General features: G+C 41.1%; 1 protein-coding gene across 2 annotated transcripts in view; it reads right to left on the bottom strand.

Moving 5' to 3' along the window:
- Positions 1-16,073, bottom strand: part of LOC149234573 (general transcription and DNA repair factor IIH helicase/translocase subunit XPB1-like) — a 217,791-nt gene that overhangs the window by 188,144 nt on the left and 13,574 nt on the right. For both annotated transcript variants that reach the window (XM_089371870.1, XM_089371869.1), the window contains exons 4-7: positions 7,866-7,929; positions 7,584-7,755; positions 7,249-7,471; positions 7,083-7,142 (exon numbers count right to left, since the gene is read on the bottom strand). In XM_089371870.1, coding sequence (XP_089227996.1) covers positions 7,083-7,142; positions 7,249-7,471; positions 7,584-7,755; positions 7,866-7,929 — 519 coding nt within the window. The remainder of the gene's footprint in view (positions 1-7,082; positions 7,143-7,248; positions 7,472-7,583; positions 7,756-7,865; positions 7,930-16,073) is intronic.

Here is a 16,073-nt window from a genome sequence, read left to right as displayed (position 1 = left end):
TATGCATTTGTTCATGTACTCTTGATATTTAGCATTAGAGGGGCTGTCATCCCACCTCTGTGTTGAAGTCTAGAATGTATCATTGAATGTGTTATGCAGGGTTCTGTTTACTTAGCGCCAAAGAGCTGTCATCTTGTCTGTGCATTAGGAAATAGATTTGCAGACCTCTTTACTGGTTGCAGCCGGCCATCACATGGTCTTATGCATCTGTTGGTGTGGTCAGTATTATCCATGTTCACCCAATCCTCAAACTGTGAGTAATTGGTGGTCTAAAGCCTTGTAGTCTGGAGGTGTTCACACATGTCTGGAGTTAAGCATAGTAAAAGTGGTTATCTGGTTTGAATATGCATCATTCCTTCCATTCATCCATTTCCAACATTTTGTTGAGTTTGTAATGTTCTCGAGCATCTCTGAGATACAATCTACGAGAGTTTCTTGGGGTGATAACATTGATTGGCAGCATTACCGGGGAGAGGAGATTGAAGCTCAACTTCCCTGGGAGACGACAAGTAATTTTCACAAGCTCTAGAGACCTTTTCCAAAAATAAGTGTCAAACACTTCCTTTTTGGTGTCTTTTCCATCTGGTCTACGAGCCCACCGAGATTCAAACCATTCTTCAGAGGAAAACATTTTCTGCAAGTTTTTATGTTGACCATTGAGACATTGCAACGTGAGGAAGTGAGTTGCAAATCTCGTAATTACAGGCCTAACAAGCTCTTTGCCCCCAGTGTGTTTCCTCATTAGGTTCAATACCCATGAGTGGTTGTAAATGTATTTTGTAATGCACTTGGCATGCTCTACAGTGTTTTTTACCCACTCCACTTTGCCTATATCCTCAAGCATGAGGTCTATGCAATGTGCAGCACATGGAGTCCAAAATATGGTCTTATATTTGGCCTCAACCATCTTTCTAGCAAGAACATAGTTTGAGGCATTATCAGTGATGACTTTGAGGCATTATCAGTGATAACCTGCACAACATGCTGCTCCCCAACTTGCTGAATAACGTTATCCAAAAGCTCAAATAGAAGGGTTGCATCCTTTACCTTATCAGATGCATCAACTGATTTCAAAAACATGGTTCCTTGAGGGCAAGAAACAAGGAAATTAATGACAGTGCGGTTCTTTCCATCGAACCATCCATCTGACATAATGGAACAACCTGTTTTGAGCCATGAATCTTTAAAATCAACCAAATACTCATCAATGGAAGATATCTCTTTTTGCAAAAGAGCTCCCCTCAAGTCATGCATACTAGGGCCTTTGAAGCCCTTTCCTGCAACTATAACGGAGTCCCACATAGCTTGGTAATAAGGTGAGCGAGCAGCATTAAATGGAATATCTGAATCATACCACCATCTAGCAATGTATTGGTGAGAAGTTTCTTTGCATTGTCTTTTCCAATGTTGATCCAAAGTGGGTTGAGAACTTGGCTGGGAGGAAGTGGGATTAGAAGAGGCAATGTTGGCAGAAGATGAGAAATAACTTTGGATGTTTGTTCTCTTTGTTCCTTTTGATGGTTGGCCAACAGAAGGATGAACATAGTGAAAGGGGTCATTGGTGGAAGGGATAGAAGAGGAGTCTTGAATCTCATAATCATCATACCCACTCTCTTTCATGGCTTCTAATAATTCCCTCTTCCTTGCAATGTCATCTTGGATGGCCTTCTCCCTAGCCTTATCCTCATAAAAATTTTCAAGCTTGGAAATGTATTCTGCCCTAATAGGACCTAACCAATGTTACTTGGGAGCGGGAGCGGAAGCGGGGAGCGGGAGCGGAAGCGGGAGCGGGAGCGACCATTTTCAGAAGCTCCCGATTTGGGAGCGAATCCCGGAGCGATTTTTTAAAAAAATATATATTTTTTATATTTTTTAATTTTTGATACATATATGTCAACAAAAACATGTAGAATGATGAATTAGATATAAAAAACATAAAAAAGCATAGATTGAACCATATAACAACAATCATCTAGAAGTTATAATCTTCTTCAACCACGTCCGCAAGTTAGTAACATACAACATATTGAGTCTCATGATTCATCAATCTTAAAGTTTCAAGCTTTCAAAATTCAATATATAACATTTATCATCATTGATCACCAAAGTTGTACTTGTAAGCTAAGTGTAACCATTACAACAAATAATATCTAACATGAAATGAAATGTTATAAAATGAAATGAAATGAAACAACTTTCAACTTTCATGAAGCATCATATTCATAATTCATTACTAATGAGTTATAATTGCCAACTTCAAACTTAAATTGTCATATATTGTTTAAAAAAATATCATAATAAATATGAAAGAGTCAATAGTTATAAAAGCTACTAGAAACTAGAAAAGAGAAGTAAATCTATTATCTATTTCCTATGCTTGGGCCTCTTGCCACCACGAGAAATGTCTAATTTTTTAGTCTTGTTGCAAAATCAGGATCTTTGTCATTAATATCACCCTCCAAGCATTAATATCCAGAGGTATCTTTGTCATTACCTTTGTATCTGTATAGGGATCTTTGTCATTAATATCACCCTCTAAGCATTAACATAAGATAGAAAAAGCATAGCATGTCAAGTCAAGATTTTGTTTGAGTGATGCGTACATTTTTAGAAGGGTCATGATAGAGGAGTTCGACAACCAATGTCACTAACATCAAGGTACATAGAGGGATTGGTACTCTTGATTAAATATGAGTTCCATACCCTAATACATGACAAAATTCAATGGAAACATTGCAATCCCCCAATCCTGAAATCTTGAAAAACTGATAAGTCTGCTGGATTTTGAATGAAATCTAAAATTCTACTTTCTCCATATGAAATCCAATGAGGACGAAACCACTCTCAAACATCCTGAGTCATTTCATGGTAATGTTAAAAATTTAAGTAAAAGGATTAAAATAAAAATTAAAGAAAATGTCACTTTTACTTTAAGAATTTAACATTACCATGAATAGCATATCAATACTAGGGCCTAGACTTGATCATTAAGTTGCCCCACTCAAAAACTATTTGTTTCTTTCAAAAAAAATTGCATTTCGAACATTACTACAAAAAAAAAAAGGCAAAACGCTCCCGAAAAGGCAGGGAGCGAAATTTTTTTTAGGGAGCGCACTCCCGAAATCGCTCCCTTTTTGGGAGCGATTTCGGGAGCGCGCTCCCGACCCGCTCCCAAGCCGCTCCCGCCCGGAGCGCGAATCGGGAGCGGGAGCGAGGGGGGGGGGGCGCTCCCCCGCAACACTGGACCTAACAGTGCATTTGGTGCATCACATGGCTTTACTTGGCCTCTTATCCCAGCCAAGTGTTGTTTCAACCTAAGAATACCCCACCTCCAATAGATTTATGGCATAACTTGCATATCATTTTTCCATCAATTACATCACAATGAGCCCATGCACTGTCCTTTCCTTTTGGAGCCATGTTTGCTGAAATAATAACAATTTGCAAAGAAATCTGCCATTTAAAAAAAAAATTTGCAGCTAAGCAACATGGAAAACCAAAGATAAATGTAGGAAAACAAATGCACATGCAAGGCTCAAGCTACAAAATTTGATAGCATAGAGCTAGAGAGTTTATAGCATACATGATAGATCATAGAAGTGAGAAGTTTATAACACATAAAAAAAAATCATGGACAGCAGACTCAAATGAGGAATTATCAAGTGTAAATCCTTACCTGGAAATGTAAACTAGCTCCCTTAGCCTCCTCTTAAAGATGGCAACTCCACTGACAGCTACACACTATCTCCAAAATAGCTCCAACTCCAACTCCAAGATGACTACTTCAGCAAAAACTCCACACTCTCCAAGCTCACAAACACTCCAAATCAGTTATGTGAGACAAATGAGAGTGAGAGGGGTCTCTTATAGCTTGGAGAGGGTGTTTTTGGAGGGAAAACACCTTTACCTCCCCCCCAAAACCCCTAAACCACAATCAAAATCTGCCTTTTTGCATGTTTCGGTGGGCGTGCCTAAAACCGGCCGGTTTTCACCAGTTAGGGCTAAAAAAATGCGAAATGCCCTATCAAACCGGGTTTTTTGGCCGGTTCGGACCGGCAGCCTTGCTAACTGGCCGGTTTGACCGGTAACCGGTTTTTAAAAACGGTTTTAAAAACATTGGGTCCACTAGATGGCCAGTTTTTGAAGCTTTATGTTGTTTAAGGTTTTCGAGCCTTAACGATTGTAAACATGTTCTTTTACAGGTTTTAGCGTAGACTTAATTAGACTCCATGCCCAATGGAATACTGGGCAATGTTTTTAAACTTGTTTTGTATGAAGGCATTGGTCTGTAGTTTTTGAGACCTCACAGGGAGGATCTCATCCCCAAAAGGAGCCAGTGTTAGCTCTGCTACATACTTCAGCATTTGGAGGACCGAATACAAGCCTGATCGGGTTGTTTATGCTCAAAAAGGATGTGCATCAGTCGATCTTTTCCTTCTCCTTCACCCCGCTTACTTCCTTTCAACCCGCTTCCTCCTTTCTTTCCCCCAAAACCCGGCGTAAATCCCTGTTCCTAAAGGCCTAAGCACTAAGTTTTAAACCCCATAAGACCGCTTCCACATGACCCCGCGCTTCCGCAACCCATCGTCGTCCTTTGGTCGCAGTGGTTGATCGTTCTGATCCAACGGTCCCTGCCGCAAATAACCTACCTGCCTGTCTCCCACCGTCCGATCATCTCTGTCGCGATCAGACGGCGATCGCTTCCCCCGCTGCCATAACTTAACCACGCGTTAACTCGCGAACAACGTGGTTTTCACCATGTCCCATCCGCCACGTGTCGCGTGTTGAATGGTATCGCGCGCCCACGTACGATTACCACCATCCTTCGAAAGCGGTGTGGGGAATACTGCCCGCCACCAAAACCGCCTTCCACACGCTTTAACCCCCCACACATCTTTCCCGCCCGATGACCGTCGGATCCGCCGCGTCTAGATCCAATGGCTCACGACCGCCCGCTCCCACTTCTGCCCGATATCCTCCGCCGACTAATTCCCGCCTTTGATTTGCGCAATCCAATGGCCGATCTTCCCCCTCAGTTCGTCCACACTGTCCTCGACCATAGCCATTCCAGACTCTTTAAGGACGAAGGTGGCCTGCATTCATGTATTCGGCGCAGTAACTCCTCAACCACTGCATTCAAGAGCAGTATGACCGAGAACGAAAAGGTCAGCCTCGAACAGATAAACGCATTTATCAGTTATGGAGTTTCATTCATATTACACGCCACCTGCTCAGAGAAAGACCGCCGAACAACAGAAAAGATCGAATTCGTTCATTAAAGCAAGCAGTTTGCAGCAGAGACCCATATTAGATAGTTAAAGTGGTTGGTGGCCAATTATGACCCTCCACGCATAGAATAGCAAAGCATTTTTGTAATCAAACTCTGTATATACCCAGAAAACAAATGTAATCAGGGTTGATGGTTGTTGTTTTGATGTAAGGTTAAACTTCTGGAAACTGTAACTACTTTGATACTTGCAGCATCTGGTCTTCATTTTCAGCTAATACAAGCTTCTTTTGTTGTTAGTTGCTCACTTTCCACTTCTATTATGTTCTAAGCTGTGTTTGTTATGCATTTGTTCATGTGCTCTTGATATTTAGCATTAGAGGGGCTGTCATCCCACCTCTGTGTTGAAGTCTAGAATGTATCATTGAATGTGTTATGCAGGGTTCTGTTTACTTAGCGCCAGAGAGCTGTCATCCTGTCTGTGCATTAGGAAATAGATTTGCAGACCTCTTTACTGGTTGCAGCCGGCCATCACATGGTCTTATGCATCTGTTGGTGTGGTCAGTATTATCCATGTTCACCCAATCCTCAAACTGTGAGTAATTGGTGGTCTAAAGCCTTGTAGTCTGGGGGTGTTCACACATGTCTAGAGTTAAGCATAGTAAAAGTGGTTATCTGGTTTGAATATGCATCATTCCTTCCATTCATCCATTTCCAACATTTTGTTGAGTTTGTAATGTTCTCGAGCATCTCTGAGATACAACCTAGGAGAGTTTCTTGGGGTGATAACAAGACCCATCCAGGGTGACGCAGGGCCAGCGCTGGGCAGAGAGGGGCTGACGCAGTCCAGAGAGAGGCTGACGATGGGGTTTCTGGGGCAAATTGGTGCTGAGGAGCTGCCAAAACAATTATCCGGGGTTTCAATCAGGAGATTTGTCTCAAACTGAGAGGTATTACTGCCAAGGAAATTCTCTATTGGGTAGGCCAGTTTCGACATCCAGATTGTACTCTGATATTGCTTAATAAGAAAACCCTCAGATAGCTACACCGGTTTTCCCACATTGGGTTTTTCCGGGGACATTGGTCCAAAAATAAAGGTGTCATATGGTGTGATTGTTTCTGTTTCCTTTAGTTGTTGATCTGTAATATGTTGAGCATGCACTAGTGTTTATTTTCAGTATTTACATTGTAAATAACTTGTTAAGTAAAATAACAAGTAGGTAGGAATAAATCAGATAAAGTGCATAGAGAGTTTCTAACTAAATAGACTTAGAAACTTCAACACCTAGAAGAAGATAGAAAAAAGAGATATGCATGAACTAGTCCAAGAAAAGCAAGGTGCCCTCATCATATGAAAAATAGATCATGATGCACTCAGATTTAACTTTCAAGCAGATGGCAAGGTATGCTCAAAAATTACAATTTATCTGATTTCATTTATTTTCAATAAATATCACAGAAGCATGAGCACACTGCATATCTACTAGTTAAGTTAACAAGTACACCAATTTGGATAGAGTTAATTAGGTTGGCTTTGACTATGGCTACAAAACATGATGGTCCTTTTAAAAGGAGTTTCACTTCTGAAATTCAGCAAAAGTATTTGGTAAAATCCCACACTAAGCAAAAATTTATGCAATTAGGAATTTCTTCAGAACATTATATTAGTCAACCAAAACAAAACAAAAATCCCACACACCCAACTTAGACACATTTTCACACCAATCTCTCTCATCACTCGTATTTCAGAAACTAATGTGACCACAAATAGAAAGCATTTGTTTACATGTTTCTAGCTCCAGACAAGGACGTATATGAACATAAAGGTAACATCAATAATTAGGTTGTATAATACCTCAGATGAATGTATTCTTGACCGAGCAATTACAGCATCCTTAAGCAAGGTCTTCAGAACCTGCACATAAAGGATGCTAAGTACTAGCAGTTTTAAGGCCCTTATGTTATGGAACTAAAAACAGATAGACCAGAATCATAAAAAACATTGAAGGAATGCTCATGACCTCTGGATATGGGGACTCCACAAAATAGCGATTCTTTTTCAACACAAGCTTGACTTTTCCATAATTTGCTGTTGATCCATTAATGAAATCAATGATCTCTTTGGGAAGTTTTGTCTTTGATAACTTGTTTAGTACAGCAATAATTGTTTCAGTTTCAAGCCCCACAGAAACAGCAGCATACAATGAATGAGGTGTCAAATTGTACTCATGCATAGATTCTGGCCTGCATGAAACAATTGAATTACCTATGCAGTAACTGAACAAAACTGAAGAAAATTATCTAAAGAAAAATGGTTCTAAATTACATATGCTATAGCAATAGTATCCTAAATTACCTACAAACAGGTTCAGCAATAGCAATTAGGAAGTCATATGCTTGTTTATAAAGTGCAGAAAAAGTCTCCAGAAATATCCGTCCATCAGAGCAGACCCATAGTGGTCTGTTAAAATGATCAGGTTTCAGTTCCAGCTTTGAAAAATCTCTCTTTTGTAGCCCGTCACCCTCACCTGTTAAATTCCTCAAATTAGTGACCCTTGTGTGAATCTACAAATAGCAAATATTTATATCATACCTCTGATCCTGTATAAATGATAGGATAAATCAAAACACACATTACCATCTTGGTAATCTTCTTCATATTCCTCTACATAGTCTATGTCTTCATCTGCAAGTTGCTCCTCCTGTGCAGAAACCAGTTCAACAGAAAATTGTTACTAATAATCATTCTTAGCTGGAAGATACTCATTCAATAAATTTCAGGTAAAGAACAAGTATATGTGGTTTAAAAATTAAATAAGTTATAGCCTGCACATTGCATGCATTTTAGAACTTACGAAAACAATAGTGTGACAAATGGGCCAAACCACAGCACGCATAATCTAAATTTTAAAATGTCTTACTGCAAATTGAGATCCAGTTCCAGGAAAATAAACCATGAAGTAGACTGACATTTGTCCATGCATGCTGTTATTACCTTGAAATATCTCTGAACCAAAAACCCTAATGGTACCCAGATAACCCTAATACACCCATACACACATATATGTATCAAAACAAGTTGGAATTTTCATAAATTTGTGATAAATTTGTTGATAATTTGTGATAATCTCGTGTTTCTGAAAATGCTAACCAGTGAAATAAATTGACCAAAAACTCTAGAAAAATAACCCAAGTCAATTTTTCTTCTGAATAATATATCTTATATTAACAAGAGAAATTTACACTATAGCTGAAGAAAGAAAACCATAATGGAAGGGTGTATAAAATGGTAATTCTCATATCCTCTTCCTAATGGGCAGCATTAAACTCAGAAAAGGCTGAAGCATCTAACTCTCTGGCATCCTTAATGAGGAGATGCCTTTGGCAGACAATTGTATGCATACCTCTTCTCGCCAACACTGACAAAAAGCTTTGATTGAACTGACCTCATCAAAGAAAACATAGTTGCATACTAACTTCCAGATTGTAAGTAAAGTTCTTATCCAAAGACAGTCCCAGTCTCCCCAGTGCCCATGAAACGAGACAATATCAAGGAGCCTAAAGTCATCAAGAAAAAGGTGCGTGCCAATGAAGTTCTCCCTGAAGAAGTACTGAAAGTCTGACTTGAGCATATCTCCAGCAAGGTCTAGCAAACTTGCACTACCATAAAATGTGCTTCAAGGTCTTTGAGCTGCTGCAACACAGGCACAGCCCATCTTTCAAGCCACTTTTAGGCAAGGCGGGCTTTGGAGAGCAGTCCCTAGTAAACAAATAACCACAAAAACTTGGAACTTGTAGTTGAGTCAAAGTGACCAAACACTGTGCAACCAATGGATCCACCTAGCCTCGGGTTCATAAAATGTCCATCTAGAATTCAACACGACATAAAACATGCTTCCAATGTGGAAGAGACTAAATTTTCTTGGTATCATACTAAATTGGTTGCCCAAATCACCCAATCCCCAACCTCCCCAACAAGGACCTTGCATATCTATATTCAATGTGTATTGATCCTCTGGAGAAAGCAAGCCCATAATGTCTTTGATAGTTGGTTTATCAAAAGACCAAAAGGCCTTCTTATTAGCTAACTCTCTCCAATCTTTCAAAACCCTGGATTCAAAGCCCCAAAGTTCCCTTCAAAGAAAATCCCTTGGTTAGTCAACCTACAAGCCTAAAACCTGGGATACTCAAAGATATAGTACCCCTGATTCAGCCAACTCCAAATAGAGCACCGTGCCAAATTCCATCCAGCAGGACCCCCAGAGAAGTTCCAATTTCTTGTAAATATATTTTTATTTTTCCAACCTATAACTTTCCTTGTCCCATTTTGTTACAAAAAGAGTATTTTGATACTTCAGTCTTCAATTAATATATTCAACTCTTCATGTAAAGCACTTTTATGCCAATGGTGGTGGCTCAAGGAGATAAATTAATTGGTAGTTTGATGTCCTGTAAGGTCATGGCCTTTGAATGGAGTAGATTGAATATAATATTGGTGCACTTACGTGAGAGGAAACCACTCTTCTTTGTGGAAATCTTCGGTGGCTACAGGGTTATCACCCACGTTTAATGATTTGCAGCAGCATTGAGCTATCAACTAAAACTTTAATTTACATTTTCTTGATCAATATCATGATTGATGCGCTCAATGGTGGCAAGGAATTGCTGGTAAATTAAGTCTCCTTCACCACTATTATATAGGTTAGAGAAATACGAAATCATATCCCATGATGAACATGGTATAACCCACTGTTGCAGGAACCGTCCCGCCACTCACACCGAACCACGAAACCACACATCATACTGAACTGCTGTTGAAGCACCCCTGGCACCATGCTTCCAGAAAAGGAAACCATGTGTGGCCTCGATTTGTGTTCTTCCTAGAAATTTGGAACTTCCACATGCCAAACCACGCTCCTATACACACTTGTGTCACGCATCTTGGACACTCCCTAGGGCCTAGATGCTTCCTAGATGCTCCCATAAAATTTCACTTAAATTTTTAACATTACCATAATGGTTTTAGGATGTTTGAGAGTGGTTCCAACCTCATCGGACTTCATAAGAAGAAAATAGAATTTCATTGGCCATTCAAAATTCAGTAGACTTGACAATTTTTTGGATTTCAAGATCAATGGGATTAGGGCATTTCAATGGATTCTTTCACGTATGAGGGTATGTGATTGGCATTTAATCAAAAGCACCAAACCCTATATGTACTCCAATGTTGGTGGTATTGATTGTTGAACTGCTTTGCCATGCCCTTAGCAAAAATGTACACTTCACTCAAACCAAAATCATTGATCAAGCATGTTAAGTTCTTTCTACCATATTTTAAGGCTTGGACTAGGCAGTTTGATCGAAATTAGGCGATGTCAACTGATGTTCTTGGAGAAACGAGATAAAAACAAAGGCTAGACAAGAGGAGAAGAAAGAAGGATGATACTAGTGATGAGGATCCTGATATCAGCAATGATGGAGCACTGTGAAGGAGTGATGGAACATGCATGGCAGTGCTACCCCACAACTACAACATTTCGCAACATGGGTGCTTTCGCAATTTGTGAACACTTCTTTTGTAGAGAGGAGTTTAGCAACTAGCTCAATTTATTGTTTTGGGCCTTCTGGCCTTCATATTTCGGTGTGTCGATTGCCTAATTTCTAAACATAACTAATTGGTCATGTTATTGTTGACAGTTGCTAGATAACCTATTTCATTTAATAAGTTGATAGAATCTAGATTCTATATGGTTGATGCTCGAATAATTAATCATTAATGTACTACAGATGCCATTGTTATCTTGATTTATGTACAAATATGCATGTTTTCATATATTCTGCAATTAATTTGGCATTCTCAATGTTTTTTTTAATATAAATGCAATATAACATACATACATACATACATACATAGTACATACATATATATATGCTTCCGGGATGTTTTGCTTTCGAGGATTTTTGGAAAATGACACTTTCAACGCTTTGCTTCTCAAAAACACTCCCACTTTGTGCAACATTGGTATAATCTCACGTTATAAATTAGCGAGTTAATGAAGAATAATATACCCAATGGTCTAACAATTTATCATTGCATTCACAAAATGCCTTATCATAATGACAAGATGTCCGATGGTAAATAGCCACTAGACAAACATTAGACACATTCTTACAATTTAAAGGTGGCTAAGAACATGTAGAAGAGTTATGTAAATGCTCAAAAGTCAAACCAGGAATTCCAATTGGGAAAGCATGTCTTCCTAAGAGTGTGAATATCAAGAAGTTCACTTCAATTAGGTCAGAATCCCAAGCTAGCACTAAGATTTTTCATTCCTTTTATGATCACAAAAGAGATTTCGCTAGCTGCACATAAACTCACCTTACCATCAACTTAAGATTCATTGTGTATTTCACATTACATTGAATCAAAAGTAATTCCAAGATCCCACTCATGCAAGTAACCTATCATTGATATAGTTAGAAATAGAGGGTGATTTCCAACCAAAACCAATACTACTCCTAGTGAAACAAACTATGACTTTACAGAAATGAGTAACTGAGGTCTACTCAAAACACTACAATGCTAAAGAGATCGCTTGGGAACTAGAAGTTCAAATAAGACAACACAATTCTAATCCTCGCAAACAAACTATGACTTTACAAAAGCAAGTAATTAAAGTCTACTTGAAAGTCGAAACACTACAAAGCTAAAGATATCACTTGGGAACCAGAAGTTCAGATAAGATAACATTATCTTTTTTTTTGTTTAAATCCCTGGAATGGTGCTTTCTAGAGGATGTTGAATATTAGCCACCTTTTCCCAATATTTTATCCAAGTTTTTATGATGTAATTATCTCATTGTTGTCTATGTTGTATGTCTATTGTTGTCTAGGTTTCTGTTTTTTCAAAAAGTCATATAAAAACATATTTCATGATATTTGATGTCCCTGGGAATCATGTTGGAATTGTTGAAAAATGTGTAACTAGGTTCGGTCTTCATAAGTATGAAATGTATTTTTGATTCTTGTAAATTATGAAATAAAAGAAAATTATTATTATTGTTTTTGGAGCATGGGTTTCATGCTCAAGGTCTTTTATTTTATAGGTCAAGCACCCATTGAGTGCTTCTAGGGTTTGTCCTAGGTCAAGAAGTCAAAAGAGTCATTGTCATAAGTTGAAGGCCCCACTGGGCACATTGTATCTTGCAAAGGAAAATATTTTTGTCTTTGTAATGTTCCTAACTAGGAAATTCAATGATAAACAAAGCAAACAGACAAACCAATATCCAGAAATGAGATGCAATCAATAAACACCCATGAAAACGCTGGAAATAGAGAACTTCTGAGCCATTTTATTAAATCCTCATGGAGCAAATACAATAGTGAATGGAATGGTGCACCTGGGCTTGTCTCCAAGGACAAGCGTGACAAAACCCAGGTGAGCAAATGATGATCTGAGGGTTGCCCAACTGCTGCTCCAGAAGTGATCCACGTTGCCCAGAAACTATGTTGCCTGCTAGAAAGGATGTGCTGAAACCCCTGCTTCCCTTGCTCAGAAAATTATGAAACTTCAACTCCCGGATCCTCAACCAAAACCCAAGAAGGGTTTGGCCTAGTTCAGACCCCTGAAAATCGACCCCCAAGGAGCACGTCCTCCTCCTCAAGCTGGCAAACTCGGCCTGTCTGAAATGTGTTGGGAAAGCTCTCCAAATCTGCCCCAATCACTGAGATGTTGTCCCCTATGGATTTCCACCCTTCTCCCAACTGATCCCAACGTTGTAGCTCTCTCCCTCAACTCCCACGTGAGCCCAGTCTGGCCCTCTGCGCAGTCCTCCAAGGCTGTAATTCGAACTGCTCAAATGCAGCAACCTCCTGCTCCAAAACTCCTCCCAAGGGTTGGTCTTCTGATGTACTCCAACTCTCCAAGTTTCCCCAGCAAGTGTTGCCTGGATGAACCCCCAATCACAACTGCATGTTCCCCTCTCTGCGTGATCCAAAAATACGCTCTGCTGGTCTGTGGGCTGAGTGGAATGGCCACAAATCTTCCCCAGTGCTCCTCAAGGTAATCTGAAAATGCCTTCCTAGGGTGGCACTTGTAGTCCCCTGAAGGTAAGGTTGAATCTCCCGCCTGAGAGACTCGTGGCTAAACAGCCAGTTGACTCGGCTAAGCAGCTCGAGCAAACACAAGTGAGTTCGATGTGCAAGTATGAATGAATGCTCAATTGAGGAGCTCTTCCTCCTTATAACTTCGTGGGCCTCCTTTTCCCCCATGTGGGCCCCTCCACAAGCCATATGATTTCCCCTCCAAGGCAATTCGAATTGCCCAAGTGCCCAATGCATTTTCCCACGTGGGTGGCCCCCACCTTCCACTAGCAATTTAATCCAGCCTTCCTTTCTCCTAAGTCCCTAAGTCAAAATTGCTTGGGTTCTTTTACTTATCAAAATTTTATACAAAATTGTGGAGAGACCAAAACCTGTTACAAATCCATTTGGGAAGGGGCATGACAGTCCTCCCCTCCCAAATGTTGCTTGCCCTCAAGCAACTTCAACGTTGGGTGCTCCAGAATGTGCTCACCTTCCCATGTGGCATCCTCATCCGGCAGGTTCTTCCAACGCACCAAAAACTCCCTAATGGTCCTACTCCTTAGCTTCCTCTCCCATGTCTCCAAAATGGCCTCAGGCTCCAAAACCAAATGGCCCTCATCATCCAGTGGGGGTAACTCAATTGTTGTTGTCACCTGTTGTCCCAGCACCTTTTTGAGGCATGAAACATGGAATATGTTGTGAATCCTACTCCCCGGAGGTAGCATCAGCTCACAGGCCACCTCGCCAACTTGTCTGACTACCCTGTACGGCCCATAAAAACGTGGTTGTAGCTTCTCAACCCCCCTTCTGCTTCAAGGTGGACTGTTTGTATGGCTGTAACTGGAGGTACACCAAATCCCCCTCCTCAAAATGCCTCTCAGTTCGATGCCTATCTGCATACATCTTCTGCTGATTTTGTGTTGTCACTAAGTTATCCTTGAGAGCCTTGAGGATGTCTTGGCTCTCTAGGATCCAGTCTTTGGCCTTTGGGGCTCAGTTGTCTCCAAAAACAATGTCAGCAAAAGATAATGCATCATAACCATACAAGGCACGGAAAGGAGTCATACCGATGGACATGTGATGGGTGGTGTTGTAGCAATACTCGCCCAAGTGCAGCCATCGAATCCAAGCCCTCTGCTGCCCAGTCATGTAGTTCCTCAGGTACCCCTCCAGCCACTAATTAACTCACTCAGTCTAGCCATCTGTCTGGGGGTGGTAGCTCGTGCTAGGGGTGAGCTCAGTACCAACCAACCTGAAGAGCTCCTGCCAGAATCCTCCCATGAATTTGTTGTCCCAGTCACTCACTATGTTCCTAGGAAGCTTGTGTAATCGAAAGACCTCCCTAAAGAACAGCTCTGCAACCTGTGAAGCCGAATACCGGGTCGGGATGACGAAAAAATGGGCATACTTGGTCAACCGATCGACTACTACATAGATGCAAACCTTGCCCTATACTGTGGGGAGCCCAATGATGAAGTCCATGGAGATACTCTCCTATTTCCCCTTGGGGATGGGAAGCGGTTGTAATAACCCAGCGGATGAATCAGCTCTCCTTTGTTCCTCTGACATGCCCTACATTCCTATATGTGCCTCAACACGCCCCCCTTGAGGCGCTTCCATGTGAAATTTCCCCTGACTACCATGTATGTTTTCCTGAAGCCCTGATGCCTGACAACGGCAAGTCATGTGCTGCCTCGAGCACTCTCTCCCTCAACTATGAGTTGGGAACCAGAAATATGCGCCCCTGTAGTAGATGACCTCATCCATCACCCTATAGCGCTCATATGTATGAGTACCCTCCAGAATCTCGCATGCCCTCTTGTGCTTCGACTACTCAACCAACAACTGGGCCTTCCAATCATGGTAAATGCCCATGTGTGATAGGCCTACGGGTCTCCTGGATAGGGCATCAGCCACCACATTGCGTTTCCCCCGCACATACTCTATGTCAAGATCATAGGCCTACACCTTGTTGACCCATCTCTGTTGTTGGTCATTGACGCCCTGCTGCCCCATGAAGTGACGAAGACTGTTGTGATCAGTCTTCACCCGGAACCTGTTACCCACCAAATATTGTCGAAATTTGGCCAAGGCATGCATGATGGCCAACATCTCCTTGTCATATATAAAATATGACCTCTCGTGGGATAAAAGCTTTCGACTCTCGAAAGCAATGGGGTGCCCATCCTGAGATAATACTGCCCCAACTCCCTCTCCGGATGCATCACACTCCACGGTGAAGGGCTGGGAGAAGTCTGAAAGTGCCAATACTGGACAACTGCTCATCACCTCCTTGAGGTGGTCAAAAGCTGATTGTGCCCCATCTATCCATGCGAAAGCCCCTCTCTTAGTCAAATCCGTGAGGGGAGCTGCTAACTGCGAAAACCCCTTGACGAACTTCCGGTAATACGTGCAGATGCCCAAGAAGCCCCTCAACGTTGTCACATCTCTGGGTACCGGCCAATCACGGATAGCTCGTATTTTCTCCCCATGTACCTTCACCCCATCTGCGCCAATGATCTCCCTAGTAGAGCATCTCGGTTAGGCCAAACTCACACTTGGACAGTTTGGCATAGAACTGTTGTTCCTCCCATAGAAGTGTTGGAGATGTTCCTCCCAAGTTCTGTTGTATATCAATATGTCATCAAAAAACACCAATACAAACCTCCTCAACTGCCTCTAGAACACGTGGTTCGTACAAGATTGAAAGGTAGCTGGGGCATTGGTTAGCCCAAAGGGCATTACCAGGAACTCGAAGTGC

The sequence above is a fragment of the Pinus tabuliformis genome, chromosome 8, assembly GCF_031772625.1.
Source record: "Pinus tabuliformis cultivar Carrire ecotype Pingquan chromosome 8, CPIR1, whole genome shotgun sequence".
Taxonomy (NCBI): domain Eukaryota; kingdom Viridiplantae; phylum Streptophyta; class Pinopsida; order Pinales; family Pinaceae; genus Pinus; species Pinus tabuliformis.
The sequence above is the reverse complement of the archived record's forward strand: the minus strand, read 5'-3'. Positions and strand labels throughout refer to the sequence as shown.